This window comes from Anser anser (genome assembly GCF_964211835.1).
Source record: "Anser anser genome assembly, chromosome: 14".
NCBI classification, from domain to species: domain Eukaryota; kingdom Metazoa; phylum Chordata; class Aves; order Anseriformes; family Anatidae; genus Anser; species Anser anser.
This window is the reverse complement of record NC_139735.1, coordinates 9,179,597-9,204,260: the sequence shown is the minus strand read 5'-3', so window position 1 is coordinate 9,204,260 and position 24,664 is coordinate 9,179,597. Positions and strand designations below refer to the sequence as shown.

The 24,664-nt window shown below is 66.7% G+C and overlaps 3 protein-coding genes across 5 annotated transcripts; 1 reads left to right on the top strand and 2 right to left on the bottom strand.

The window, feature by feature from the left end:
- Positions 1–28: 28 nt before the first annotated feature.
- LOC310881321 (glutamate dehydrogenase, mitochondrial-like) lies at positions 29–8,342 on the bottom strand. Of its 2 annotated transcripts, XM_083798528.1 has the most exons (12): positions 7,657–8,342; positions 7,126–7,206; positions 6,644–6,699; positions 6,086–6,149; positions 5,359–5,453; positions 4,956–5,135; positions 3,091–3,228; positions 2,797–2,934; positions 2,009–2,089; positions 1,285–1,500; positions 895–957; positions 29–286 (listed from the first exon to the last, which is right to left on the bottom strand). In XM_083798528.1, exons 1-12 carry the CDS (start codon positions 8,174–8,176, stop codon positions 170–172), a joined length of 1,749 nt encoding a protein of 582 aa, XP_083654654.1. In that variant the 5' UTR covers positions 8,177–8,342; the 3' UTR covers positions 29–169. The 2 variants fall into 2 exon arrangements, with proteins under 2 accessions (XP_083654654.1, XP_083654653.1); XM_083798527.1 differs by lacking the exon at positions 7,657–8,342 and adding an exon at positions 7,391–7,420 and having other exon boundaries at positions 29–957.
- A 1,637-nt stretch (positions 8,343–9,979) lies between these two features.
- On the top strand, positions 9,980–14,531 carry GPRIN1 (G protein regulated inducer of neurite outgrowth 1). Of its 2 annotated transcripts, none has more exons than XM_083798530.1 (3): positions 9,980–10,201; positions 11,723–11,817; positions 11,950–14,531. In XM_083798530.1, the coding sequence occupies exon 3, from the start codon at positions 11,979–11,981 to the stop codon at positions 13,239–13,241; it is 1,263 nt and encodes a 420-aa protein (XP_083654656.1). In that variant the 5' UTR covers positions 9,980–10,201; positions 11,723–11,817; positions 11,950–11,978; the 3' UTR covers positions 13,242–14,531. The 2 variants fall into 2 exon arrangements, with proteins under 2 accessions (XP_083654656.1, XP_083654655.1); XM_083798529.1 differs by lacking the exon at positions 9,980–10,201 and adding an exon at positions 10,658–10,745.
- Positions 14,532–14,727: 196 nt separating this feature from the next.
- CDHR2 (cadherin related family member 2) lies at positions 14,728–24,385 on the bottom strand. Its single transcript, XM_083798526.1, has 32 exons — positions 23,296–24,385; positions 22,995–23,102; positions 22,651–22,716; positions 22,434–22,573; positions 22,242–22,295; positions 22,013–22,102; positions 21,455–21,544; positions 21,068–21,190; positions 20,849–20,992; positions 20,696–20,771; positions 20,441–20,547; positions 20,121–20,348; positions 19,877–20,032; positions 19,521–19,688; positions 19,235–19,296; positions 18,909–19,149; positions 18,565–18,801; positions 18,313–18,382; positions 17,620–18,228; positions 17,328–17,399; positions 17,045–17,094; positions 16,786–16,937; positions 16,543–16,645; positions 16,375–16,463; positions 16,211–16,285; positions 16,044–16,121; positions 15,904–15,964; positions 15,685–15,809; positions 15,491–15,604; positions 15,297–15,374; positions 15,131–15,191; positions 14,728–14,951 (listed from the first exon to the last, which is right to left on the bottom strand). The coding sequence occupies exons 2-32, from the start codon at positions 23,038–23,040 to the stop codon at positions 14,832–14,834; spliced, it is 3,885 nt and encodes a 1,294-aa protein (XP_083654652.1). The 5' UTR covers positions 23,041–23,102; positions 23,296–24,385; the 3' UTR covers positions 14,728–14,831.
- Positions 24,386–24,664: the final 279 nt, after the last annotated feature.

Sequence of the window (24,664 nt, the reverse complement as noted above, 5' to 3'; positions counted from 1 at the left end):
GAGAGCAAGGCACCGTGCGGAGAACATAAACCACTCAAATAAACCATTTATAGAGACCGCGGCTTCCCCTCTGTGCACCAAGCGGTATCGGGGCACCTCTGCGCAGCAGACCTGTGTCCCTCCCCATGTGGCAGCCTGGCCCGTGCTGTGCAGCCCGGCGGGCGCCCTGTCAGTAGGTGAAGCCGGCCTCGTCGTACACGGTGAGCACCTTCTCCAGCGCGCACAGGTAGGCAGCGGTTCGCTGGTCCAGGCCCAGGTTGTACCTTGCAGCCGTGTTCATGATTTGCTGAAGAGAGAGGAGCTGTGAGGCTGGCATGTGCTGGAAAGATCTGGGGGCAAAGGGGAGGCAGAGAGGAGGGCGCCCACAGCGCCATGCACGCAGGGACTAAGCCAAAGCCACAGCAGCACCTGAAGGGAACGAGGCCACCTTCTGCGGATGACCAAGGGGGCTGGAGCTGTCTCCAGGTGGGTCTGGGTGCGCTAAACCACTGCTGCCCCCCAGTGCTCCACCTGGGGCAGCCCCTGCGCCCCTGGGTGCCCACGGCCCGCGCTGCTGAGCACGGCACAGGGCCACTGCCCCTAGGGGTGGCACGAGGCCTCCCCCAGCACTGCCAGCACCAGCCTGCGTGTCGGGGCCCGTCTAGGCAACCCTGGAAATGGGACCTGAAGGTTCAGGGGGACAGGGACCCAGGTGGTGCTCCCTCTGCGCCTGGAGCAGCAGGGGACTGCCGAGCAAGAGGCTTTACCCGAGCTGCGGACACAGCCAGCAGGGGAAGGGGAACCCAGGCCTTGCGCTGGCCCAGCGGGAGTGGTGCTGAGGGCGGGCACCCTGCTGGCACAGCACAGAGCCCCTGCAGCGAGGGCTGGGGTAAGGCCAGGAGCCCCAGGAGGTACCTTGGCTGACTGCTCCATGGTGTAGGCCAGTCCCGCATACACGATGTCCCGCTCTGAGGCACCCTGAGGGAGACACCAAATTTATTTTGTGGGGGCAGCTGGGCTGATTTATCAAACGCAGCCCCACAGACCACCACGGGTCAGCACCCTCAGCTGGTGCGGGGGGCTCTGTGCTGCAGGAGAAGCACAGCCCCACACGGTGGGACACCCTGTGCCCTGTCCCAGCTGTCCCGACACCGAGGGAAGGCAACTGCCCACCCAACCGCCCACCCACAGCCGCACGGCACCGCGCACACCCCGTGTCCCACACCCTCGTGGGGGCAGCGGACAGGAGTGCCTGGGGCTGTGCAACCGGTGAGCCAGGACAGCCACCCCGCTGCAGGCACTTACGGACACGCGGGCCTGGAGCTCGGGGGACGGGAGGATGGGGATCTCCCCTCTGGCCTTGCCGAAGCACCGCTCCAGGCTGTGCTGCACCGACTGCAGCAGGTAGCGGCTCGACTCCCACTCGTACTTGAAGCTGAGGCGGCCGTAGCTAACGTGGTTCAGGTTCTTCAGCCACTCGAAGAAGGACACAGTCACGCCACCGGCGTTCACGTACACGTCCTGCCAAGGGCAGCACACGCTCGTCATTTGCTGCCTAGGGTGACCCCGAGACCCAGGACTGATCTGGGGGTCCTTCCTCCTCTGCCTGCAGTCCCTCCCCCCTCCTGCCCTCAGGGACAGCCCTGAGGTTACTGGGATGGCTGAATCCTAGGGCTGCAGTGTCTCTGACCAGGGACACCAGCTGCGCTGACACCCCATGCGATGTGGCAGCTTGCTGTTGGCCCAACATAACTGCAGGACCTGCTGGTGACAGCCAGGAGCCCTGGGGTCTGCCACCTCTTGCGGCCAAGAACCGGGAGGGTACAGAAGGGAAAGCAGCAAGCTGAGCTCCCCGGATTTGCTCGGGAGCTGGAGTAAGGCAGGAAACAACTGCGGCAGCACCATTAATGCTGCCTGATCTCAGACCCTGGCAGAGCCAGGCTGGATCCACATCACTGCAGCCGACAAAACCATGCGGCCCTGACAGCTGTGAGCCTGCCACCTCCCCGCGCGTTGGGGACGGACGTACCGGGATGACGAGGATGTTTCTTTGCAGGAATATGTCGTGTGCTGCGGGTGTAGTGGGGCCGTTGGCAGCTTCAACGATGATCTGAAAGCACAAGCAGAGCACAGGTGACATGGGACGGAAGAAATGAAAGGAGAAACCAGGCCTGGGCTGCTCTGTTATCCCCCCCCCAGCTCACTTCTAGTGGCAGAGTTTTGAGTGCTCGCCTCCCCACTGAGGCTGTTCAGGGCCCGCAGACGCTCAGACCTCGTGTTTTGCAAGAGATGATTAAAGGTTCAGGCTGCAGAAGACCTTGGCAGTGACAAAGTCCCAGGTGCCAGCATGCCTTGTCCCTTTGGTCCCTAAAGCTCACGGTGAAGGGTGCAAGCTGCTTTCTGGAGCAGTTCCCTGCTTCATTCACTCTTATCTGCTGCCTCTGATTTTCAGTGCCCACACTGTAACACCCAGTACCTTCAAGGATATCATCTCCCCTGCCCTGGGGGAGGATGTGCTAAAGCAACGAAGACTGAGGATGCCAGCAGAGCCAGCCGAGGCCACTCGATGGTCCTTGCTCCTGCCAGCAAAGGGAAGGGCTTGGGCTTCCCTCTTCCCCTCAGTTACGTGACCTGCTACCTCTGCCTCCCTCTCTGTCTCTCTGGCACAGTGGGCACGTTGTCAGTGCGGTGACGTGACACCTCCCTGGGGCGCTGAGTGCCCAAACTGAAGGCACAGCTGGGCTGCTGCCACCTGCACACAGCAGGTCCCCGGGTGACACGGGGCCAGGGGGAGCACACGGTGCGGGCACTCCGTACCTTTGCCTGCACCCGGGGCGCGTTCTCCCTCGTGAGCTGTTTCTCAATAGCGGCAGGGATGAGGATGTCGCAGGGCACCTCCAGGATGCTGCCCTCATAGGGCTCTGCTTTCGGGAAGCCAACTATGGTGCCGTGGCCCTGGAGCAAGAAGGAGAGCCCTGCTGGGCCCAGTCTGCCAGGGCTGAGCACTGCCCTCTGAGCTGGGCTCTGCAGGGGACGAGGGGCAGCCCCTGCTCCACGGACGCTTTGAGGACAAGCACTGACCGCCACCCTTTCAGAACAGGCTCAACTCACTCTCTCGTAGTCTTCTAGCTCCTTGGGGTTGATCCCACCGGGATTGTAAATGGCCCCGTCCGTCTCCCCAACACAGATGCAGCGGGCTCCAAACTGGTGCAGGTACTTCATGGTGTGCAGCCCCACCTTGCCAAAGCCCTGCAGCAACACAGAGCAGCGACAGCTCGGGACAGAGGGAAGTCACGGGGCCCAACAGAGAACACTGACCCACTGCTCTGGTAACGGGCCCCTCTCCGTGACCTTGAGCTGTGCAACAGAAACAGCATCCCTGATCTAGCAGTCCCTGGTGAGTGCCTTGGCTGGAGGTAGACAAGGAGCTGGCAGGACAGAGACCACCGTGGCTGGTTACAGGGTTGTACGAAGCAGACCCTGTGGGGCAGCAGCTTCCAGCTCAGCCTGTCTTTATCACCTCCAGAGCTCCTGGACGTGATGTTCCAAGCACAGCACGCTGTTCAGTTTCTACGAGCTGATCTCAATAGCAAAGAGATGCAGTGAGAAACGCAGCCCTTTGTTGGGCACCACGCAGCGCCTAGGCACAATCTGAGCAATCCTCCGGCACCTCGCACTGAGGGGTGCTGCAGCACCCGCCTGGGGAAGGGCCTTGGTGGTGCCCGGTTCTCCTTATGGCAACAGACGATTTTGCACTGTCTGCCCCAAAGTGCTTGCCAGCTTGCTGCAGCTCTTGAAAACAACACTGCTTCCTAAGGCTGCAAGAACATCCCCCAAAGACAGCACCATTTCACACACAAGTAGCCCAGGACTTCATCCCCCTCATCCTCTGCAAAATCAGCCAACAGAGAATGGGGGGAAAGGGCAGGGACGACCAAAGGCAGGGTGGTGGGCAGCAGCGCTGAGTGCAGCCTCCCCCCAGAGCCCCCTTCCCCATGGCAGGGAGCTGTGCTGGAGAGCGAGCATCCCGAGGAGAGCACCTTGCCACCAGGCAGCCCAGCTCCAGCGTGCCGGCTGCAGACAGGACTTTGGTGGCACGGTGCTTAGTTCATTTCTCCTTCCAAAGAGCACTGGGCTCAGCAGAAAATGTGGCCGGCCAAGCTGCAGGCAGAGCGGTGGTGGCTCAGCGGTGTCGGGGCAGCAGCGGCCGAGAGCAGCAGCTGCAGGAGATGCAGCAGGGGGAAGCACCTCACCGCGGCTGTGAGCAAGGCCTGGCTGCAGGGGAGGGAAGGCCCTTCCTGGGAGGAGAGGGGAAGAGGCTGGGCTGGCACCCTGAGGTCCCAGCTTGCTCCCAGACCCACAGAGCACCCCAAGAGATGGGGGCTGCACCCACAAGCTTTGCAGCAGGGAAAGTTGGAGCTCGGTCGGCTGGTGACAGGAACACGAAGCTCTCACGGGGACCAGCTCTTTCCACGCAGGCCGGCAGAGCTCCGTATCCCATCTCCTGTCCTCTCTGCGGCTGCACAGACCAGGGCTTGTTGCAGCTCCCATTTATGTGTTGTTATAGTGGATGGCTACGGAGAAACGTTGGAAATGCCTGCACAGTGTGAGCAGCGCTGCCCCCCAAACCTCTGTATGCAGCTGGTCTGAAAAACTGCTCAAAGGTGCAAATTTGGCTATGCCGGCTGCCATGGTGAGTTCCTCTGCTTGAAACCCTACAGAGGTCTTGTTTGCAGGAAGATCTGATGTGCAAAGCAGGGGTGGGCCAGCTCTGTGGGCCTGGTGCTGAACAGATCACCTGTAATGTGTCACCACCATGTGGAGGTGACACGCTAGGGGCTCAGGAGCCAGGGGCTCAGGAAATCATGTCCGGACAGTGCTGCAGGAGCTGAGGCTGAAAGCTCTCCCAGGAAGAAGTGGCAGAAAGACACCAAAGAAGTGCCCTCCTCAGAGCTGTAGGTGGGCAGGGCACTCACCTGCAGCACGAAGGTCTTGCCGGGCAAGCCGGGGCTCATGCCGATGCAGTCCATGTAGTGCGCGTTGTTGATGTAGTTCTCGATGCCATGCAGCACCCCGCGCCCGGTGGCAGAGTGTCGCCCGTGGGCCCCTCCCTGGCTGATGGACTTCCCGGTGACACAGGCCAGGGCATTGATGTCCTGCGAGGCCGGGCAGGGAAGAGCAATGGTTAAGGTCTGCCCTGATCTGAGTCCTCTAGAGAAGCACCCTTAGCTAAATGTGCTTTCCCCAAGCCTTGGTGTCCCTCACCCAGCACTGAGCCTCAGCTAAAACTGCAGCAACTCCCTGGCAAGGTCCCCTGGGCACAAACCCTCGTGACACCCACGGCACCCTGGGCTCCAAACCAGCAGCGCTGGAGCTTACCCGGTACCCCAGCGTGTAGGTGTAGGTGTCAGCTATCCAGGACATCTCCCGTTCCCCGGTACTGACATCAGGGGCCAGCACGTCAATCCCAGGCCCTGTGGAGGAGGAAAATCTGTCAAATCTTGTCTTTGCAGTTCAATTCCTTTGCTCCAGCCATTGGCATATGTACGTATGGTTTGAACAGGCTGGTTGTGTTCCTGGGCACACCAAGGAATGCCCCGTCCAAAGCCTGGTACTGCCCATGCACCAGTGTCTTCCCAGCCTCCCTCAGGGTTAGCATCTTCAGCTTTTGCAGGGTCTTTGCCACGTCCCTTCCCAACATTTTCAAGTAAACTGGGAACACAAAGGTGGTTGTTTTGTGACTAGCATCCGCTGAGCTCTCCATCACACATGGAGGCAGGAGAAACTCTCCCTCCTCCCCTTGTGTCCGTGCAGGCCAGCAGGAACCAAGGGCAGTGCCCAGGCCACGCTGATCAGCAGCACCTACAGTGCAGCCTGGGCCTGCCGCTGTTGTGTTTGGTGCTGTGTGGGGCCCTCCCTGCTCCGAATTCACAGCCAAGACAGAGAGGAGCAGTGAACTGACAGCAGAGCAGCAGGGCTGTGACCAGTGCTGACAGGCAGTGCCTGAGCAGCAGCTTCTATGCCCTGCCCAGCCGGGCGGTCGCTGTCTGCTCTGCTGCCTGCAAACCACTCACTTCTTACGGAACGGGGACAAAACCACTCTCACCTATAAATCCCTTCTTGGCCATCTCTATAGTGAAATGTCTCGTTATTTTCTCCAGCTCGTGTTCCTGTGCAAAAACATCAAAACGCTGTTGTTACTACAGGCCCCAAGAAAAATCAGGGAGCCAAGGTACAGCACCCAACAGCTCCCCTTCCCCGCCTGTACACAGCACACCCCGATGTCTGCAGGGGGATAATTCACAGCAGCTGAGGACCCTTGCTGTATCAGAAAAGAGATGTGTGAACTCGGGGTCCCTTTGACCCCTTCCCTCCCAGCCCCTTGCTGATTTGCACCTTCCCCCAGCACCGCAGCAGCACGGGAGCGTCCCTGCTCCGGAGTCTTTCAGCCTGTGTCTGTCTGCATGCACTGAACCGTAAATCAGAGTTCACCACCCCCGTCTCCCCCCAGAGCTGCTTTTCACAGTTGCTGGGTGAGTGTTACTCACTGCAAGCAGCTTCCCCCCGCTTGTCAGAGCGCGTCACTGCGATACGGAGAGGAAGGGCTGTGCAAATGGAGCGTGAGTTACGGGCCGCCAGCAGGCGAAGGAGGGGGTGAACTCACCGAGTATTTCCTGGGATCGATCCTCACACCCGCCATGGCACCACCGAAAGGAACATCTGGAAAAGACCAGGTGAGGCAGCCAGATGTTCTCTACCTGCCCCCGACAAGCACGCACCCCCCTGCCACGCACAGCTCCCCCCTAACAGCCTGCGTGGAGGAAAACCGAAGCCGAGGCAGGATACGGACCCCGAGCCTGCCACAACCACCACCCGGCAGAGCTGAATCCATGACAACACGGAGCCTGTATGTGAGAAGCACAATGCCTGGCGCTCCCCGATGAACGCCGATGTCCCGGACGCCCAGCGGTGCATTCTGCAGCCGCAGCGAGCCTGGCCCTCGCACATCTGTGCCCGGAGGAACATCCTGCACGTCCAGAGCGCTTCTGATTTTCAAAGCACCTAACGAGCTTTTCTGACTCACTGCGCCATGGCCCCATCCCATGCCCAAGTCACCGCACGCTTTTACGTTCCTCTCGTACTTACCCACCACGGCACATTTGTATGTCATTAATGCAGCCAGGGCTTTTACTTCATCGACGCCGATTGAACTGCTGAAACGAACCCCTGGGAAAAGAGAGAGAAGAAGCGAAGAGTACCTGCCTTTTTTTACCACAAACGGCACAGAGGAAATGTAGGAAAGGCTTTGACTCTTCTGAAACAGCAGCATCCAGTCACAATAGGTGATCAGAAATCATTCAGCTGGGCTCGTTCCTCCAGACAACCACAGAATGGGAAACAATTTCCTAACCAGCAGCCATCCTGCAGACATGGGACTGCTTCGGAGAGCACCTCTGGGAGGGGACAGGAGGTTGAGCCCCCTCGGGAACAACTGTGACCACTATAGGGCACATTTGGGGTGCGTTACGCCCTCGGTGAGCGCGTGGCATTTAGGATAGGGAGTCAAACGCATACGGGGATGGCCACGGGCCACACACTGACATCCGGAGGGGGCTGCAGGTGAGGTGAGCCAAAGCGTGGGGAGGACCTGTGGGGCGGAGGCCGCGGCGCCTTCACCCCCTTTGCACGGCAGGCGGTGCTGGCTGTGCTGCGCCCGCCAGCCCTGCACCACTTCCCAGGTGCCGCCGTCCCGGCGCAGGGGGAAGGCCACCTCCAGCACGTAGCTGCAGCGCCGGATGGTCTCCAGGAGGCCACGCAGCCAGGGCAGCCCTCCCGGCCTCCCCGCCGCCGACTGCAGCGCCAGGCTGGCCGCTCGCCTGTAGAAAGTCTCCACCATGGCCAGCAGCCCGGGGGCGTCGGGGCTGCCCCCCGCCAGGCTCCCCTCACCCCGGCACTGCCCCGGCAGCACCCCGGTGCTGCCACGGCCCCGCAGCCTCCCCGCTGCCCTCAACATGGCTGCCACGCTGCCCTCAAAATGGCCGCCCTGCCGCCCCCAACATGGCCAGCCACGTGGCTGGGCCAGCCACGCGTGAGCGTCATGGAGCCGAGGCGGCGCCATTTTGAGGGCGCTCGGTGCTTTCGGACCTCCTGGGAGCATTCGTGCTGCCCCAAGGCATCTGTGGCTCTCCAGCCCCATAGCGTGTCCCGCCTGCCGGGATGCAGCCTGGCTGGGGAGGGGGCTGCGTGCGGCCCCGTGCGTGTAGCCCAGGCTTGGTGGCGAGGACCCGGCACCGGGGGCACCCCCCGTCAGCCCCCCGGGGCTGTGGGTGCCGGGTGCGGGCTCGGCTGGCGTGGGCGCGCCTGGCGCGTTCACGTGGCGCTGCCCGTGCGCGCGTGGGAGGCAGGCCGCGGCGCGGAGGGAGGGGGCTGCCACGCTACCTGCGCCCGCGGCCCCCTCCCCGCGGGGAGGATGCGCTTTTCAGGCAGCTGCCTGGCTCCTCGCGAGCCGGGGAGCGCGGGAGTGCGTTGCCAAGGCAATGGGGACCATCTTACTCATCCTCCTCGCTATTGTTATCCTGCCAGCCCGGAGGTGCCCGGGTGGGGAGAGGAGGAGGAAGAAGGCAGCTGGCCGGGGAGGAAGGCTGGCTGCAGGGAGGGGAGAGGTGCACGCCAGCCCCCCACCACGACAGTAGGGCCGCCCCGTGGGGACACGGAGGGGCTGGGACACAGGGTGCTGATGGGGAAGGGGAGAGCAGGGGGGTCAGGGCAAGAGCAGGCAGGATGCGGCCCTACAGCCCCGTGGTCCTCTCCTCTGCCAGGACCTGATTCTGCCTGCAGTGTCCCTTGTCCTCCTTGTCCCCAACCTGGGCTCAATCCCCCACGGGGCAGCATAAACCCAGATGTAAACCCATAGCTGGGGTGCCCCTCACCCTACCCAGCTGTACGGGGGGGCAACTGGGACCAGCAGGCGCAGAACTGGGACCAGCACAGGCTGTGGGGCACAGCCCAGAGGTGGGGACAGCGTGTGGCTGTGGCCGTGCAAACGTCCAGCGGGCTGTGAGTGCGCCAGTTGTGCACCGCGTGTGACGAGCTGGTGCAACGCAGCCATCCAGGCAAGGTGCTGGCTGCTATGGGGTCTGGGATCGGGGGTCTGGGATCCCACAGCAGCGCAGACCCACTCGTGTCACTGCCCACAAGTGTGCCCCATCCGTCCCCTGGCATTTTGGGGTGCCCGGCAGTGGCGTGGCGGTGCCCTGGGGAGGCGAGGCTGCGCTCTTTATTTTGATATCCTTCCTCCCTATTTTTAGCATTCGGGGTTTTGTTCCAGCCTCGCTGTTTACTGGAAGGAGCATTTCCACCGCCAACCTCCCCTGTCTCCAGGCAACCAGGTGTGCCAGCTCCCATCGCGCCGGCGCTGTGCCACCCTATAGATCTATAGGGCTGGGGGGGGTAATGTTAACCCCAAGATGGGGAAACCCCAACTGAGGGTTTATGTTAACCCCCCGGCCCCAAGCTCCTGCCCCACAGACCAGTCCTCAGGATGCTCCATGGACCTGTTGCACCATCCTCTCCAAAGGGAGCCCGGTGGCACCCATGGGTGCCAGGATGGAGGAGAGGTGGCTGGAGCGGCACATGGGGCTGGGATGGGGCTGGTGGCTGTGGCTGTCCCTCCCTCGGTCCCCACTGCTGTGGGGGGGACCACGGAGGGTGAACCGTGGGTTAGTCACGGTGGTCGGTGCCCCACATCGTGTGACGGTGCCCCCCACCACCCCCTGCCGTGGTGACAGGGTGGGGGCTCAGCGCATGTCCCTGTGCGTGGGGCAGTGCCCGTCCCCCAGCGCGACATCCCTGGGGCAGGGAGGCGACGCCGACCCCGCAGGGTGCTGGGGGGCGGGCGGTACCCCCCGGGGGGGCCGTGAGCCCCCCGAGGCGAGGCGAGGCAAGCAGGCCGCCTTCCCCCCCGCAGCGCGAGCGGGAGTGCGTGGGAAGGAGTTAGACAAAGCCTGAGCCCGGGAGCAGAGGCAGCGCTGCCGGGAGGGAGACGGGGACGTTCTCCCCTCCCCGTCCTCCCCCGGGGCGAGGGGTGTGCGGGAGCCCTCCTCGTCCCCTCTGCGGTGTCCCCGTCCCTCGGGCCGGTGGCCGCGGGGTGCAGCCAGCAGCGGGGCAATGCCGACGGCCCCGCCGTGATGTCCGGGAGCAAAGCGTCCATCTCCAGCACGAGGTAGGAAGGGGAAGGGGCTCCGTGTCGCTGTCACCCCCATCCCACCCCGGGGACGGTGCCACGGGGCTCGTGCCACGGACCCACCGGCCAGGCCACGGTGCCGGCCACGTGCCCATAGCAGCGGGGCGCGTCGGGGTGGCACAGCCCTGGCGGTACTGGGGCGGCTGTGCCGGGCTGACGGCTATCCACATCCCGGGGTGTCGGGGGGCTGCGGCGGGGGTCCCCGGGCTTGGGGTCCGCTGACCGGGCAACGGGGTGGCGGCGATGGATGCTGGCCACGGCCCCCAACCGGGGATTTGGGGACAACACCGGGGCGCTCGCCACCCCCGTTAACCCCCAAAACCGCGGTCCCCCCCCGGCACCGGAGCGGGGCGCGGCCCGGGGGTGCCGCTGCGGGCGGCGGGCGGGGGGGGAGCGGCCCGGGGCGCGGCACCGCCCCCGCCGCCGCCGCCGCCCCACGCATGCTCGCGGCCGCCACCGCGCCGGAGCGGAGCGGAGCGGGACGGGACGGGACGGGACCGGGCGGCAGCCGACGCCGCTGCAGGTAACGGCGGCCCCGGGGCGCGCACGTGGCGGGGCGCCCCCCCCCCTCCGGTAACCGGGGGGGGGATGGGGGGGGGGGGGGAGCGGCGGCACCGGGGCTGCGGCGGGGGCGGCTTTGTTCGGCGCTCGGCCGGGCGCGGCGGGGCCGCCGCGTGCACACGCGTGTCCGTGTCCGCGCGTGTCCGCGTGCCCCGGTGCGTGTGCCCGGCGCCGTGTGCCCGCGGGTGCGTGCCCGAGCCGGCGGGCGCGCGTCTGTGCGCACACGGGTGTTCGTGCCTGCGGGCGTGTGCCCCTGGGATGGGTGCGCCCCCCCTCCCCGCGACACGGCACCGACCCCCCCGCTGGGTGCTCGCAGCCCCCCTGGGTGCCCGCAGGGTGGGCTCAGGGTGCCCGGTACCCGCCCGGCCCCGAGGGGAGGTGCCACGGGGGGCAGTGGGGGGGCTGCGTGGGGAGATGGGCACCACCGGGGTGTCAGGGGCACGGAGGGGGTGGTGGCGGCGTGGTGCCCGCTCCTGGTGGCACTGCCTCAGCTGCTGGGGTGCGGAGAGCTCGGGGCTTCCACGAGCCCTGTGGGGTGGGGCTGCCCCCGTGGGGGCTGCAGGGTGTTTGGGGCCGGTTGTGTGACACCGGCTGGTGTCCCCCCGGCGCCTGGCACACCCCGCGTGGCCTCGTGCCCATCCAGGTGGGGGTGCCATGCACAGGGTGAGGGCGCGGGGTGCCCAGCTGGCAACCCCTGCCCTGCCCGGGGCAAGGCTCTGACAGCCCCGAGCCCCACATCACGCTCTGCAGCCCCCCGGGCCCTCCTCTCACCTGCAAAGGGGAGGGGGCCGGTGGTGCCCCCAGGGCGCCTGGCACGCAGTGACTGCAGGCTGCCCGCGTGCATGGCCCAAAGGGGTGCCCTCGCCCCACGCCGTGCCGAGCAGCCCCGGTGCTCTGCCGGGCACCGGCAGATGCTCTCGAGCTGCTCTCCCTCCGCAGGGTCTCCAGGCCACGTCCCCGCGGCCCCGGGAGCCGCAGCAGCACCTGAATCCCGCTCCTGGCTCGACCGCGCCGGGGGAAGGCTGGCTTTTGCGGTAAGAGGCTGCCACTGCTCTTCCCTTCCCCGGGGTGGGCGCTGAGCACCGCCGCGCACCCCGTGCCAACTGTCCCCAGCCCGGGGGTCCGGCGTGAGTGCCCCGCTCACCGCCCCATCCCCTCTCTTGCAGGATTAGCATGGGAGAAGCCTTCCCCGGGCATGGGCAGCGCTAAGGAGCCCGAGGGCTTGCAGCTGCTGAGCCACGAGGCCGAGGACGCCTGCGAGCCCGGCGCCGGCTCCCCGGGCTGCCCGTCGGTGGGTGAGCGCCTGCCCAGCTCCGGCTGCGCCGCGGGTGGCCGTGCCATGAGGAACTGCTGCGGGGCTGAGCCCGAGGCCCCGGGCCCAGCGGAGAAGGTGCCGGTGCCGACAGGACCGGCTCCTGGCACGCTCGGGAGCGCGGCGGGGAGCTGCGGGGCACCCGTCGGCACCGCCCTTGCCTGCGGTCCCGCGGGCCCCAGCACCCCAAAGGAGAAAGCTGCCCCCGTGCCCCCCCTGCCCGAGCCCTGCCTCAAGGCGCCCAGCAAGGACGCGGGGAGCGCGCCGGCTCCGGCCAAGCACGTGGCGTTCCTGGAGCCGGCCACGGGAGCACCGGGGACCGGCAGCCCCCTGATGCCAAGCCAGGAGCAGCCCCAGGGCGGCACAGACACGTCCCCGGGCGCTGCTCCCCAAGCGGGGGGTGCTGAGGCTCCCAAGCCCCCCCAGGGAGGCACGGCCGCTCCCCCCGGCGGGGGTCAGGGCAGAGCCGAGGGGAGCGCGGACGCCGAGAGCAGCCAGCAGCCCCGGACAGCCAAGCTGCTGTGCGAGTCCTACTCGTTCGAGGTGACCCCGCCTCAGGATGCCGGGACGCAGGACATGGGGACGCAAGTGGACAGCCGAGCGTCCCTGGTGTCGGTGGCCCTGAGCCCCATGAGCCCCCCGGACGGGGCTGCCGCCTTCACCTTCCCCAAGAGAGAGCCGGGCTCCGCTGCCGCCCCGCACCCGGGGGCAGCGCCCTCCAAGAAGGACGCGGAGATGCAGGTGTCCATGCCCGTGGAGACCCGCTCGGTGGCCACCGGGCCCATGACGCCGGTGGCCAAGTCCCCGCAGGCCTCGTACCCCGAGGTACACGTGAAGGGGGCGGTGGAGGAGGCTCCGGAGCCCATCCGGGAGGTGAGCTGGGACGAGAAGGGGATGACGTGGGAGGTGTACGGGGCCTCCATGGAGGTGGAGGTGCTGGGCATGGCCATCCAGAAGCACCTGGAGAAGCAGATCGAGGAGCACGGGCGGCAGGTGGTGACGACCCCGCAGAGCACCCGCGCCAGCTCCGTCAAGGGAGCCCCCCGCAAAGGCGAGGCGAAGAGGCAGCCCAGCGTCTTTCGGGCTCTGCTGCAAAACGTCCGGCGGCCCCGGTGCTGCTCCCGCGCCGGCCCCGCCATGGAGTGAGCCGGTGCCCGCTCCGGCTGGATGGGGGGGACTCGGGGAGGGGACCCTGCCCCGCTGTCCCGAGACGCCTGCTGCCGGTGTGCAGGGCTCCCGGGGCGGGTGGCGACGGAGCGCTGCAGGCGGGGACGAGGCATCTCCTTCGCCGGGGGTCCCCCCGCCAGCAGTGGCCGAGGACACGATGCTGGTGGCACCTCTCGGACGTGGCAGGGGCTCGCAGCGGGACACGGGCAGGTCGCTGCCGGCTCCCCCCAGCTCCAGCCCCGCACCGCAGGCAGCAGCGTCGCTGCCCATGCTGGAGATGCTGCTGCATCACAGTGCCACCCGCCCCTGGCCGTGCCCACCCCAAAAAATGGATTTGCTGGAGGGACCGTGGGGCCAGCCACAACCGGGACACGGAGCCCGTGTGCTCGGGGCCACGGGCTGCTTGTCCCTGTCACTGTGGCTGGAGGCGCTCGGGGAGGCTGTCCCCATGGCCCCCCGCCCTCCTTGGCTGCGTCGGAGCACGGGGCACATCCTTGTCCCCGTCACAGCTGGCGGTGGGGACGGTGCCCGCCCTGATGCCGTGTCCGTCCTGCCTGCCCAGCCCCGCTGCCACGAGCAGGACCCCGGTGGGTGCCCGAGATGCCCTGGGCGCGTGTCCCTTTGCGGGTCCCCGGGCCCACTTGCTGCTCTCCCGGCCAGCAGCCAGGGCCATGCCAGCTGCAAAGCGCTGCCACTTTTTACCACTGGGTTTTTGCAGGGGTGGTGGGGATAGGGGGCTTTTACTGAACCGTGTTTGCATTTTTGGAGCTTTTTAAGAGACATTTTCAGCTGCGAGCCACCTCCTCCCCAGCGGCCTGCGGGGCCGTGGCTCTTTTGAAACACTTTTCCTATGTCCCTGCCGTGCTGGGAAGCTTTGGGAGCAAAGGGTCGGCGCACCGGGGGGGCGAGCATCCAGCTGCCAGCAGCACCGCGGTGTCCCTGCTGCGCCGTGGGACCCGGCACCTCGTCCTCCCTCCAGCCCGGCCCCAGCAGAGGACTGGTCCCACAGGGCCCCAGGAGCTGGGCGAGCACCTGAGCTGCAGGAGGCTGCAACGGGGGCTGCTTGGGAGCCCCGTGCCCGTGCGGCATCCCCGCCTGTCCCCTGCCCTCCAGCCCTGCGCTGCAGCACACCCGTACTGCGGCTCGGTCCCCGACTTTCTTCTTTTTCCTCTTCATTTCTTTTTTTGTTGGGGGGTGGGGGGAGGAAGGGGAGGGAGGACTAAACTTGTCAATTTGGGTGTTGGGTAATAAAACCTTGCAGAAAGCTGTGAGCGGGGCTGCAGGCACCTCTCCCCGGGGGGCTGTGGGGTGACGGGCAGCGGGGTGGCCCCGGGAAGGGTCCTGGTGGCACGAAGCTGTGCTGAGCCCCGCGGTGGCACTGGCCTCCCCTCCTGCCAGGAGAGGGGACCCTGCGCTGGCTGGCACCAGTGGGCAGCGCAGACAGAGGGGCTGGTGGCCACGGGACGCTGTCACCCACATGTGGCAGGTTTATTGCTGGCATCTGGACAGGATGTCGCTGGAGCAGCTGCCAGAGTCCTGCTCTGGCCCCTCTGGCCCCCAGGTGCCCGCTCACAAGTCTGTGGTGTTGAAGGTGCTGTTGATGAATGCTACTTTGGTGGGCTCCTTCGTGTTCAGGGCGGCCACCAGCACCTTGTCCTCAGTGGGGTCCGTGGGATGTGATTTGCCCAGCTGCAGGAGGGGAGAGTGGTCAGGGGCTGGGGACAGGGACAAAGACAAGGACGCCGACACCCCCACCCCTCCCCAGAGCTGCCAGGGCAATGGAGAGAAGGGGACACGAGGGCTCCAGCAGCCCCTGTGCCACAGCAGAGGGGCCGGGCAGAGGGGACACGGGACTCCCCGCCGGGTACCTTGGTCTTGAGGTTGTTATCCTTGGGCGAATCTACTTTGTTTTCATCCAGGGAATTCACACTGTGGAGAGGGGAGGGCGTGGGTTAAGCGATGGCCAAGGCACCGGTGGTGTGGGGACACGGGGTGACATCCCCGTGGCCTTCAGGGCTTGTCCAGAGAGCTCACCTGGCCAGGGAGCTGGTGTCCTCGTGGAAGCCCAGGTCGTGGGACAGGTCCATGGGGAGGTTCAGCATGGGGTTGGCCCTGGCCAAGGACGGGAGGCAGGTGAGTGACCGGCCCTGGCACCGCAGGACCAGCCGCGTCCCCTGGGCGGCAGGGACGTGTCGGGGCTCTCCCCACAGCAGGGCGCCCACGCTCACCCCTCAGCGTTGTACTGGTTGGTCCCGGGGATGCCCGCTCCCTGCTGCGCCACGGCGGGGCTGAGCGTCGTGGCCGCCTTCAGCGCCTTCATCGAGTTCAGCTTCCTCTTGTAGCTGCGGGGTGCGGGGACGGGGCGGGTGAGGGGGGTGAGGGCTGGGGTGGGGACGGGGACAGGGGGTGGGGTGCGTGGTACCTCCTGGTGGTGAAAACCAAGACCAGGGTCATGATGAGGATGAAGAGGACCAGGAACGCCGCCAGCCCCGCGATGATGCCGATCATCTGCGTCTCCTTGCTGGGCTCCGTCACCTCCCCGGGGCCCTGGAGCAGAGCAGGCGTGAGCAGGCCTGGGGACCCCCAGGCGCCCCCGGGGGCTGGCGCCCTCTCCCCGTGCCCCTTGCCCAGCCCCACTCACGATGACGGCCAGGCCCAGCTTCACCAGGGCGGCCAGGAGCTGCGGGTCACTCTGTATCATCCTGCCAAGGGGAGCAGAGCCGGGGGTGAGCGGCCGTGCAGGCAGCAGTGCCCACGCACGTTCCCCTCCCCGGCACGCACCCACTCAGATCATTGACGGCCAGGGCGGTGCCGTTGCTGTAGACGAAGTACGCCTCCATCACCGACTTGACCTGCGCCCTGCGGGGACAGAAGTGCGGTGTGAGCGCGGAGCGGGGTGCTGTGTCCTCACCTCAGGCAGCGCCACCGCCCCTCCGCGCCCCACTCACCGGGCGGCATGGCTGTCCTCAGCGCTGTAGATGCCCACCACGTAAACCCCGGCCTTGGTGGCAAGGGTCAGGGTCCTGGAAGGGGGGAAGGGGCTGGGTGCCTGCACGAGAAGCGGCCGGAGCCCCTGCAGCCCACCGGCCGCCCCAGCCCCACCAGCCCTTACGCTTTGATCTCTTCCAAGTTGCTCTGCACTTCCTCCACCGATGTCACAAACTGGAGGCGAATGCGGTAGCTCTGGTCCACTGCGAAGATCTGCGTGGGGACAGCGGGGGTGAGCGGGGCTGGGCAGGGCGCGGGGCATCCGCGGGCAGGGGATGGGGGTGACACTCACGTTCAGCACGGTCTGTGCCGTGTGTTGCGGTGCCGCGCCGTCCTGAGCCATCACCGTCACCTGGTACTGCCCCTTCAGCGTGCTGTCGAGGTTGCTGGCCACCCTGGGGGGACGGGAACATCGGTGATCCCACAGGGCTGCACCAGGAGGGGGCCGAGTCCCTTCGTCCCTGCCCGTGCCAATGCCGTGCAGGGACGGACACGGCCACTGCCACACAGCCCCAGCCCAGCCCCACGGCCTTACTGGATGCTCCCGATGTAGTTGTTCTGCTCGACTGTGGTCACCACCTTGAAGAGGTTCTCCAAGGTCCGATTGTTCCCACTGAGTTCCATGAACACCACTTTGAAGATGGAGAAAGTGATGGTTCCTCCGAGCCCCGAGTCGACATCCGTGGCCTGCAGGGACAAAGCGGGGCAGGAGCACCGACGGGCACGGCTCACCCCCTGCCCGCCGTGGGGACGGGCAAGCCCAGCTCCCCAGGAGTGCGCGCACAGCTCCTCACCCTCACGGTAGCCACTTGCAGGTCCACAGGAGAGATCTCGGGGACAACCACTGCGGGGGACAGACAGATGGACAGCGTGGTCATGCTGCTGCGCAGCCAGGCGTGCTGCAGCCCCCGAACACCCAGGGCTCAGCAGCGCAGGCGGAGCCACGAGCACCCTGTGCTGCCCTCCCTGGAGGGCACCGGGTGACCGCGGCCCGGACCCCGCACCGCTCGCAGCCCTGGCTGAGCTGGGGAGCCGGGCAGCACAGGATGGGTGCTGCCTCCCAGCCGTGCTGCTCACCGAAGGTCCCAGAGACAGGCAGGAAGACCGGCGCGTTGTCGTTTATGTCCTTGATGTTGATCGTCAGGGTTCCTGCCAAAGTCCCAAAGGCACTGGTCACCCTGCTCTGCATCCCCCGGGAGCCCCGTCCTCCAACAGGCTCAGGTCCCCGTGGCAGGGACCAGAGGGACGGGGACATCCTCCCTCCATCTCCAACTGGGCCAGCTCCTCTAGGGGGGCAGGAGCTGCAGGTCCCACCTCCCTCCCTGCCCCGGTCCCAGCGGATGGCACGAGGTGCGGGTGCTCTCCGTACCGTTCTTGCTGTAGCGGTCGCCCTTCTCAGTGTAGAGGTCTTCAGCCCGCAGCGTCAGCTTCACCGTGTCACACAGCTCGAAGTCGATCTCCGAGCTGTTGACCAGCACCGAGCCGTTGGGCAGCAGCACGAACCAGTCCCAGCACACGTCCCCGGCACTTGTCGAATCCTTAAGGCAGGTGACCTGCAGCTTCTCGATGACCAGCGAGTGGTTGGTGTCGGGGTCGGCGGCGCCCACGGTGTAGACCAGCCCCTGCTGCGTGCCGTTCTCGCTCACGGTCACGTTCTGCGAGGCCGGCACGATGGAGGGCGGCTCGTCGTTGACGTCTAGGATGTGGACCACCACCGGGACGCTGGCGTCCCTGATGCTGTCTGTGGCTGTGTTCTCTGCCAGCACCACCAGGGAGAAGCTCTTCTGCTGCAGGGTGTCGTAGTCCATGGTCGTGTCGGGGTCCAGGGACAGCTGCCCGCTGTAGTTGCCCGGCCCCAGCTTGTAGGAGCGGATCAAGAAGTTGCTGGAGCCGCTGCCGCTCTGCAGCCGGAAGGAGATGCGGAAATTGATCTCCGTCTTGTCGGCGTCCGTGGCCACCACGCTACCCACGAAGGAATCTGCAGACAGACGGACGCTCAGTGCCCAGCGGGTGCTGACCCCAGGCCACCGTTTGTCCCGCAGCCTGCCCCCACAGCGTCTACCTGCAGAGCTTTCAAAGATGGAGAACTCGTAGGACTGCTCGAGGAACACGGGCGTGTTGTCGTTGATGTCCTGCGGGAGGTGAAGCCCCTGAGTGCCACCATCCAAGGAGGTGGGGGGGGGTCTGGCACAAGGCGAGGGGCAGGAGCACGGACAGGAGCCCTCTTCTGCCTCCCTGCATCAACTGGGGACACGGTGCCACGGCCGGGTGCCACCTCTTCACCCGCCCCCACCCTGCTGCGCCCAGGGCTCACCCCCACAGTGATGGTGACGTTGACCAGGGTGCTGAGCGGTGGCACCCCGTGGTCGTACACCTCCACCGTCACCACCAGCTGCCCGTCCTTGTCGTCCAGCGCCTCGCGGTCCAGCGGCTCCGTGTTGTGCATCTGCCCCGTGGTCTCGTTGATGGTGAAGTTGTTGCTGAACAGCCCTGGCAGGATCCTGAAGCCCAGCTTGCTGTTGGGGGTGCCGGCCTCATCGTTGTCGATGGCCTGAAAAGAGAGCACCGGGGGGGCTGGAATAGGGCTGCCCACCCCTCGGGATGGTCCCTGGCTCCTTTCTGACAGCCCTGGCGTTGTCCTCTCCGGCCGGCACCTACCTTGATCTGCGTGCTGACGTTCTGCCCCTCTTCCACAGAGATGAAGTAGGAGCCGGTGACGATGGGCGCGTTGTCATTCTCGTCCAGCACGGAGATCTCCAGCAGCGCGGTGCTCACCATGCCGCCCCCGTCCTTGGCCTGGATGTTGGCGTAGTAGATGGAGCGAGTCTCCCGGTCCAGCGAGGCCCCCGTTGCCACCAGCACCGCCCCGCTCGTGGCGTTCACCGTGAAGGTTTCGTGGCTGCGGCACACACGGACCCATCACCGGGGCTCCGGCCCCGGGCAGGCAGCACCCCACAGACCCCCCCGGCTGCACCCCCACGTACATAGTCTCCGGGAGCAGCTGGTAGGTGATCTGGCCGTAGGCACCGCTGTCCGGATCGTAAGCCTGAACGAGAGGAGGAAGCATCACGAGAATCTCCATCAGCCCCCGGGGTGGTGAGGGGCCTGCGGCACTGGCCGTGGGCAGTGAGCACCCCAAAAATGCAGCCCGGAGGGGTGCAGGGTCCCCCACCCTGCCGCCACCTTCTCCCCACACCAAAGTCCCTGCCGGTGACCTGCACCTGCAGCGCCCTGCCCGGGGGCCGCGCTGTGCCCTGCCCGGTGCCTGACCGTGATGTTTGGGGCGATGACGGTGCCCTCGGGGCTGTTCTCCATCACGTTCAGGCTGTATATGCTCTGCGGGAACTCGGGGAAGTGGTCGTTGGTGTCGATGAGGTCGATGGTCACGGTGGCCACGGAGCAGCAGTTCGCGGGGTTCCCCGTGTCGTTAGCGATGAGCTGCGGGGTGGAGAAGCGACAGTGTCTCGTGTGGGTCCCCGGGCACGTCACCCAGCCCCCCCGTCACGCCGGCCCAGCTCCCCTGAACCAAACAAGCTGCCGGGGCGAAGCCTGCAGGGAAGGGCCGTGTCCCTGCTGTCCCCTCCACGTGCAGGGCGCGAGGGCCGTCCCTTGGCAGCCGGTCCCACCTGCACCACCATGACGTGGCTGATCTCGTAGTCCACCGCAGACGGGTTTTGCACGAGGATCTGGACCTCCCCCGTGCCCACGATCCTCGTGGGGGACACGGTGAAGGCGCTGGCGCTGCCGCCCTGCAGGTACAGCTCGAAAGTGCTGTTGATGCCCTGCGGGGAGAGAGGCCTGGGGTGAGGGCGGCGGGGCAGCTGGGGCAGGGACACGCAGCCCGGCCCGGCCCCGGGGGCAGGCTGCCACCTTGTCGGGGTCGTGGGCGACGATGCTGAGGTTGGACACAGGCACTTTGGAGGAGGAGTGCTCGATGATGCTGCCCGTGAAGTTGCTCTGGCTCTCGGTGAAGTTGCAGCTGGGGAGGGAGCACTGGTAGAACTCGGGCTTGTTGTCGTTGACGTCGACCACCAAGATCGTCACCAGCGTGGTGGCCTGGGCCACCATGCCGTGGATGTCCAGGTTCTTCTCACGCGCCTGGGCAGGAGGAGGAGGAGGAGGAGGCAGCGGGGTCAGGCGGTGCCGAGGCAAGGAAGAGGAGGGGGCTCTCCCCGCTGCCCCCCACTCACCTGGACTTCCAGCAGCACCTCCTCGCTTGGCAGCTGCTCGCGGTCCAGCCACCCGCTGACGGTGATGATGCCCGTGGTCGTGTTGATGGCGAAGGGGACGCTGGCGTCTGGGGCGTGGGGACAGAGGGAACAAGCTGCAGCCAGCGGGGAGGCAGACCCGGCCCTCGGCCTCCACCGGGGCGCTCCCCAGGGTGCTGGGCGGTCCCCAGGGTGCTCCCCGCCGCGCCCACCCGCCCCTGCCCCAGCCTCGCTCACTGGTGATGCTGTAGAAGATCTCATCGTTCACCCCCGTGTCCCTGTCCATGGCGGTGACGGTCAGCACGGTGACACCCTGCGGGGACAGGGAGGTCAGGGCAGGACGTGGGGACAGCCCCAGCCCCACGCCGCCGGGGCGGGCGGGATCCTCACCAGCGGGCAGTTCTCGGGCACGGAGCCGGAGTAGGGCTCGTTGAGGAACCGCGGGTTCAGGTTGGGCAGGTCGAGGACGGTGATGGAGAGGTAGGTGGTGCTGTTCTGGACGACCATCACCCCGTGCAGCAGCCCCCCGCCGTCCTGGGGGCAGAGGGCCCGTTAGTCCCCCCGCAGCCCTCCCCGCCGCCCCCGCGCCCCGGCCACGCTGCCCCCCACCTTGGCGAGGATCTTCAGCTGGTAGAAGGTGTTGGTGGCATAGTCCAGCGAGCCGTTGAGCACCATGCTGCCGTTGGGCAGGATGTAGAAGAGCCAGAAATTCTTCGCGTTGTCCGGGATCACCTGGGTGGGGGACACTGCCCCGCGTCAGGGAGCAGCGGAGGGGCGCCCGCGGGGGGGGGGGGGGTGCTCAGCACCCACCCTTCTGCCAGGCTTGGCCCATAGGGACCCCCCCTTGGTGTCCCACGGGGTCTTCACAGTGGGGCAGAGCAATTGCTGGGGGGGTGTCCCGGGACCCCAAGCCCCCTCCTGGCCCCCCAGGCCCCACCAAGCAGACCCCCCCGGGAGGACGGTGTCGGGGCGCCGGTGCCCAGGCGCGGTGCTCACCTCCAGGATGCTGTAGCTGACTTTGGCTGAGTTCCCCGTGTCGGCGTCGGTGGCGGAAACGGTGTAGATGATGCTGCCTGCCGTCATGTTCTGGGCACCCAGATGAGCGGTGGGGGGGTCACGCAGGACGGCAGGGCTGGGTGCGGAGCCCTGACCCCCGCCGGCCCCATTTTGGGGTGCCCCGACCCCACGGCCCCGATGAGCTCTGCCCTTGCTCGGGCTGCCTCCCACCCACCTCCCTGCCCCGGGGGCTCCCTGGGAGCTGCACCCCGATGCTGGGGGTGCTGGAGGGGGTCGGGCTCAGCCCCACACACCCCGAGCCGGCGTCACGCCGCCTGAGGCTGAGCGGCACCTGGGCACTCCCTGACGGCGAGGGCAGAGTCCCAGCCTGCGCTGGCACAGAGCTGTCTGCCGGGAGCAGCTCGCCGGGAACACGGTCACCGCGGGGCCAGGCATGCCGTCATCGTCACCGCACGGCCGGGCACGCCCACGCTGCGGAGCCACCCATCATCACCCCTGCGCCACCGCCCGCGGGGCTGCGAGGTGCCCGGGAGGTACCTCGGGGATGGAGGTTTCGTACGGCAGGCCCTTGAAGACCGGGGCGTTGTCGTTGCGGTCCTCCACGATGACCGTCAGCTTTTTGGAGACCTGCCGGGGGCAGGGGAGGGGGAGGGACGCGGTGTCCAGCGGAGCTCTGGAGCCAGCCAGCATCACCCCCGGGGGGTCACGCGTGGCCCCGCAGAGCCCGCTGCCCCCTCCCGTCCCCCAGCCCATGCCCAGCACTCACCTCGTCGTTGACGCCGTCGTTCACCGTGACGGTGATGGTGAGCCTGGCCTGGGACTGGGAACACAAGGCAGGGCTCGGTCAGGGCCATCAGAGATCGATCCTGGGACACCGGGGGCTCTGCCTCCCACCCCCACCACCCCGTCCCCCTGAGCGGGGCAGCGCCAGGCGGAGCAGCACGCTCCGTGCCCTCACCTCCCGGTCCAAGAGGTTCCTCAGGGTCACTACTCCCGTGTCTTTGTCGACGGTGAAGTAGAAGGCATCGGCGTCGCGGATGGTGTAGGTGAGCGGGTCCCCATCGTAGTCAGTGGCTATCAGCTGGAAAGCGACTTCGCCTGGGGACGAGGGCAGCGTCAGCCCTGGCCGGCCGCTCCCCCCGGCCCCCCCAGCCTCCCTGAGGCCGCCCGCTCACCTATCTGCAGGTCCTCGGGCACGTACACGATGGTCATGTTGAGGAAGGGGGGCGTGTTGCCTGAAGCTACAAGGAGGACGTGAGCTGAGCACGGGGGAACCCAGCTCCCCCCCCTCCCCACCAGCAGCAGCCCCCTGCCCACCCTGGTTGCCACCCCCCCCCCAGCCCTGCCCCGCGGTGCCACCACCGCCACCAGGGCTCCGAGGGGGTGCCCACGGGGTGGGCAGCAATCCTGGGGGGGGGGGTCTCGGCTGCCCCCAGGGAAACGGGATCGCACAGCGGGGAGCTGGAAGCGGCTCCAGTGCCTCCCCGCAGCCCGTGCCCGCACCGAACAAAGTCCTCACCCGCTGCCAGGAGGAACGGGAGCAGCAGCAGCGAGGGCTGCGCCATCCTGCCAGGAGCCCGCGGCGCTCGGCGCAGAACCTGGGGCACGTCCCGGTGGCAGCTCCCACCTGGGAGAGACTGCGATGGGGTCTGCGCTCCCCTGGGAGCCTGGGGACAGGCTCCGTGGGGACACGGCGCCGGGGGGGGGGACGGGGTTGTCCTCCGGGTGCTGGCGACCACAGGGGTGTCCGGGGACCCCCGGACCCGCTGACGGACCCCCACCCGCTGCAGCGCGTCACCCCGGGGGCCGGCATCCCTTACCTGCGGCGCCTCGCTGGGGATGCTGCGGGCAGGCTGCGCTCCGCCTGCACCCTGACACCACCGGAGACCTTTGCCTCCTGCTGTACCCAAGTTCATCAATGATTAACTGCAATTAAGGGGTGAGAAATCCCTTTCGCTCCTTCCTTCTCCCTGGTGCTCGTCACCGCCGCCCGGCTCCCACCCAGCCCCACGCTCGCTCCCCGCCGCAGCCCCTGGGGACCCCGCAACTCGACCACCCCAACCCACGCCCCAAGGACTCCGGCTCCCCGGAGTGGGGCAGAGCCTGAGGGGGCGCAGGAAGACCCCAAACCGCTCCCGGGGACTGGGGAGGGTCTGGGGAAATGCCCGGCATCCCCTGGGTTGGGGGCACCGTGGTCTCACCAGTACAGAGGTGGGCACCGACCCGGTGAAGCAGCCGCTGGGGTGGGTGCCTGGGGCCCTGGGCACCCCCCTTTGAGTTCCCCTCCCCGGGGTGGCCCAGGGGGCTCGGCCCAGCCTCCCTGACCTACTTCGGACCCGCTGGGGACAAGGGCGGATTGTGCAGCTCTGCTCAGGCAGAAGAGGGCTGGGAGGAGGGGGGGCAAGGGCACAGCCAGCCCTGGGGCCCACGGGACCCCCGCCTGTGTGACCCTGGCCTCCTTCAGCCCCGTCCACCAGTGGGGACACGAGGGGTCAGGGTGGCCAGGCAGCTCGGTGGTCCCCCAGGACGCCCCGCTTGCTCCAAGGTCCCTGTCTCTCCCCATGCCCAGGCCAGGAGCCTGGGACTCCCCCAGCGAAACCCCCCAGGGCTGGTCCGGGATAACCCCGTGCCCTGCACAGGCCGTCTTGGGATCCCCCCATAGCCCCCCGGGGCTGGTGCAGGGCATCCCACTGCAAAACACCCAGGAGGCCCCCCAGACATCCTGAGGGCTGGTGCAGGACATGCCCCAGCATCCTGCATCCTCCACCCAGGTCCCTATTCCTGACACCATCCTATTCCCATCCCTGACCCCATCCTATACCCACGCCCAACCCTGACCCCATCCTATTTCCAACCCTGACCCTGTTTCTATCTCCATCCCTGACCCCATCCTATTCCCATCCCCAACCCTGACCCTATTCCCATTCCCATCCCTGACCCCACCCTATTCCCATCCCTGACCCCATCCTATTCCCATTCCCATCCCTGACCCCATCCTATACCCATGCCCAACCCTGACCCCATCCTATTCCAATCCTCAATGCTGACCCCATCCTATTCCCATTCCCAACCCTGACCCCATCCTATTTCCAACCCTGACCCTGTTTCTATCTCCATCCCTGACCCCATCCTATTCCCAACCCTCACCCCATCCTATCCCCATCCCCATTCCTGACCCTATTCCCCTCT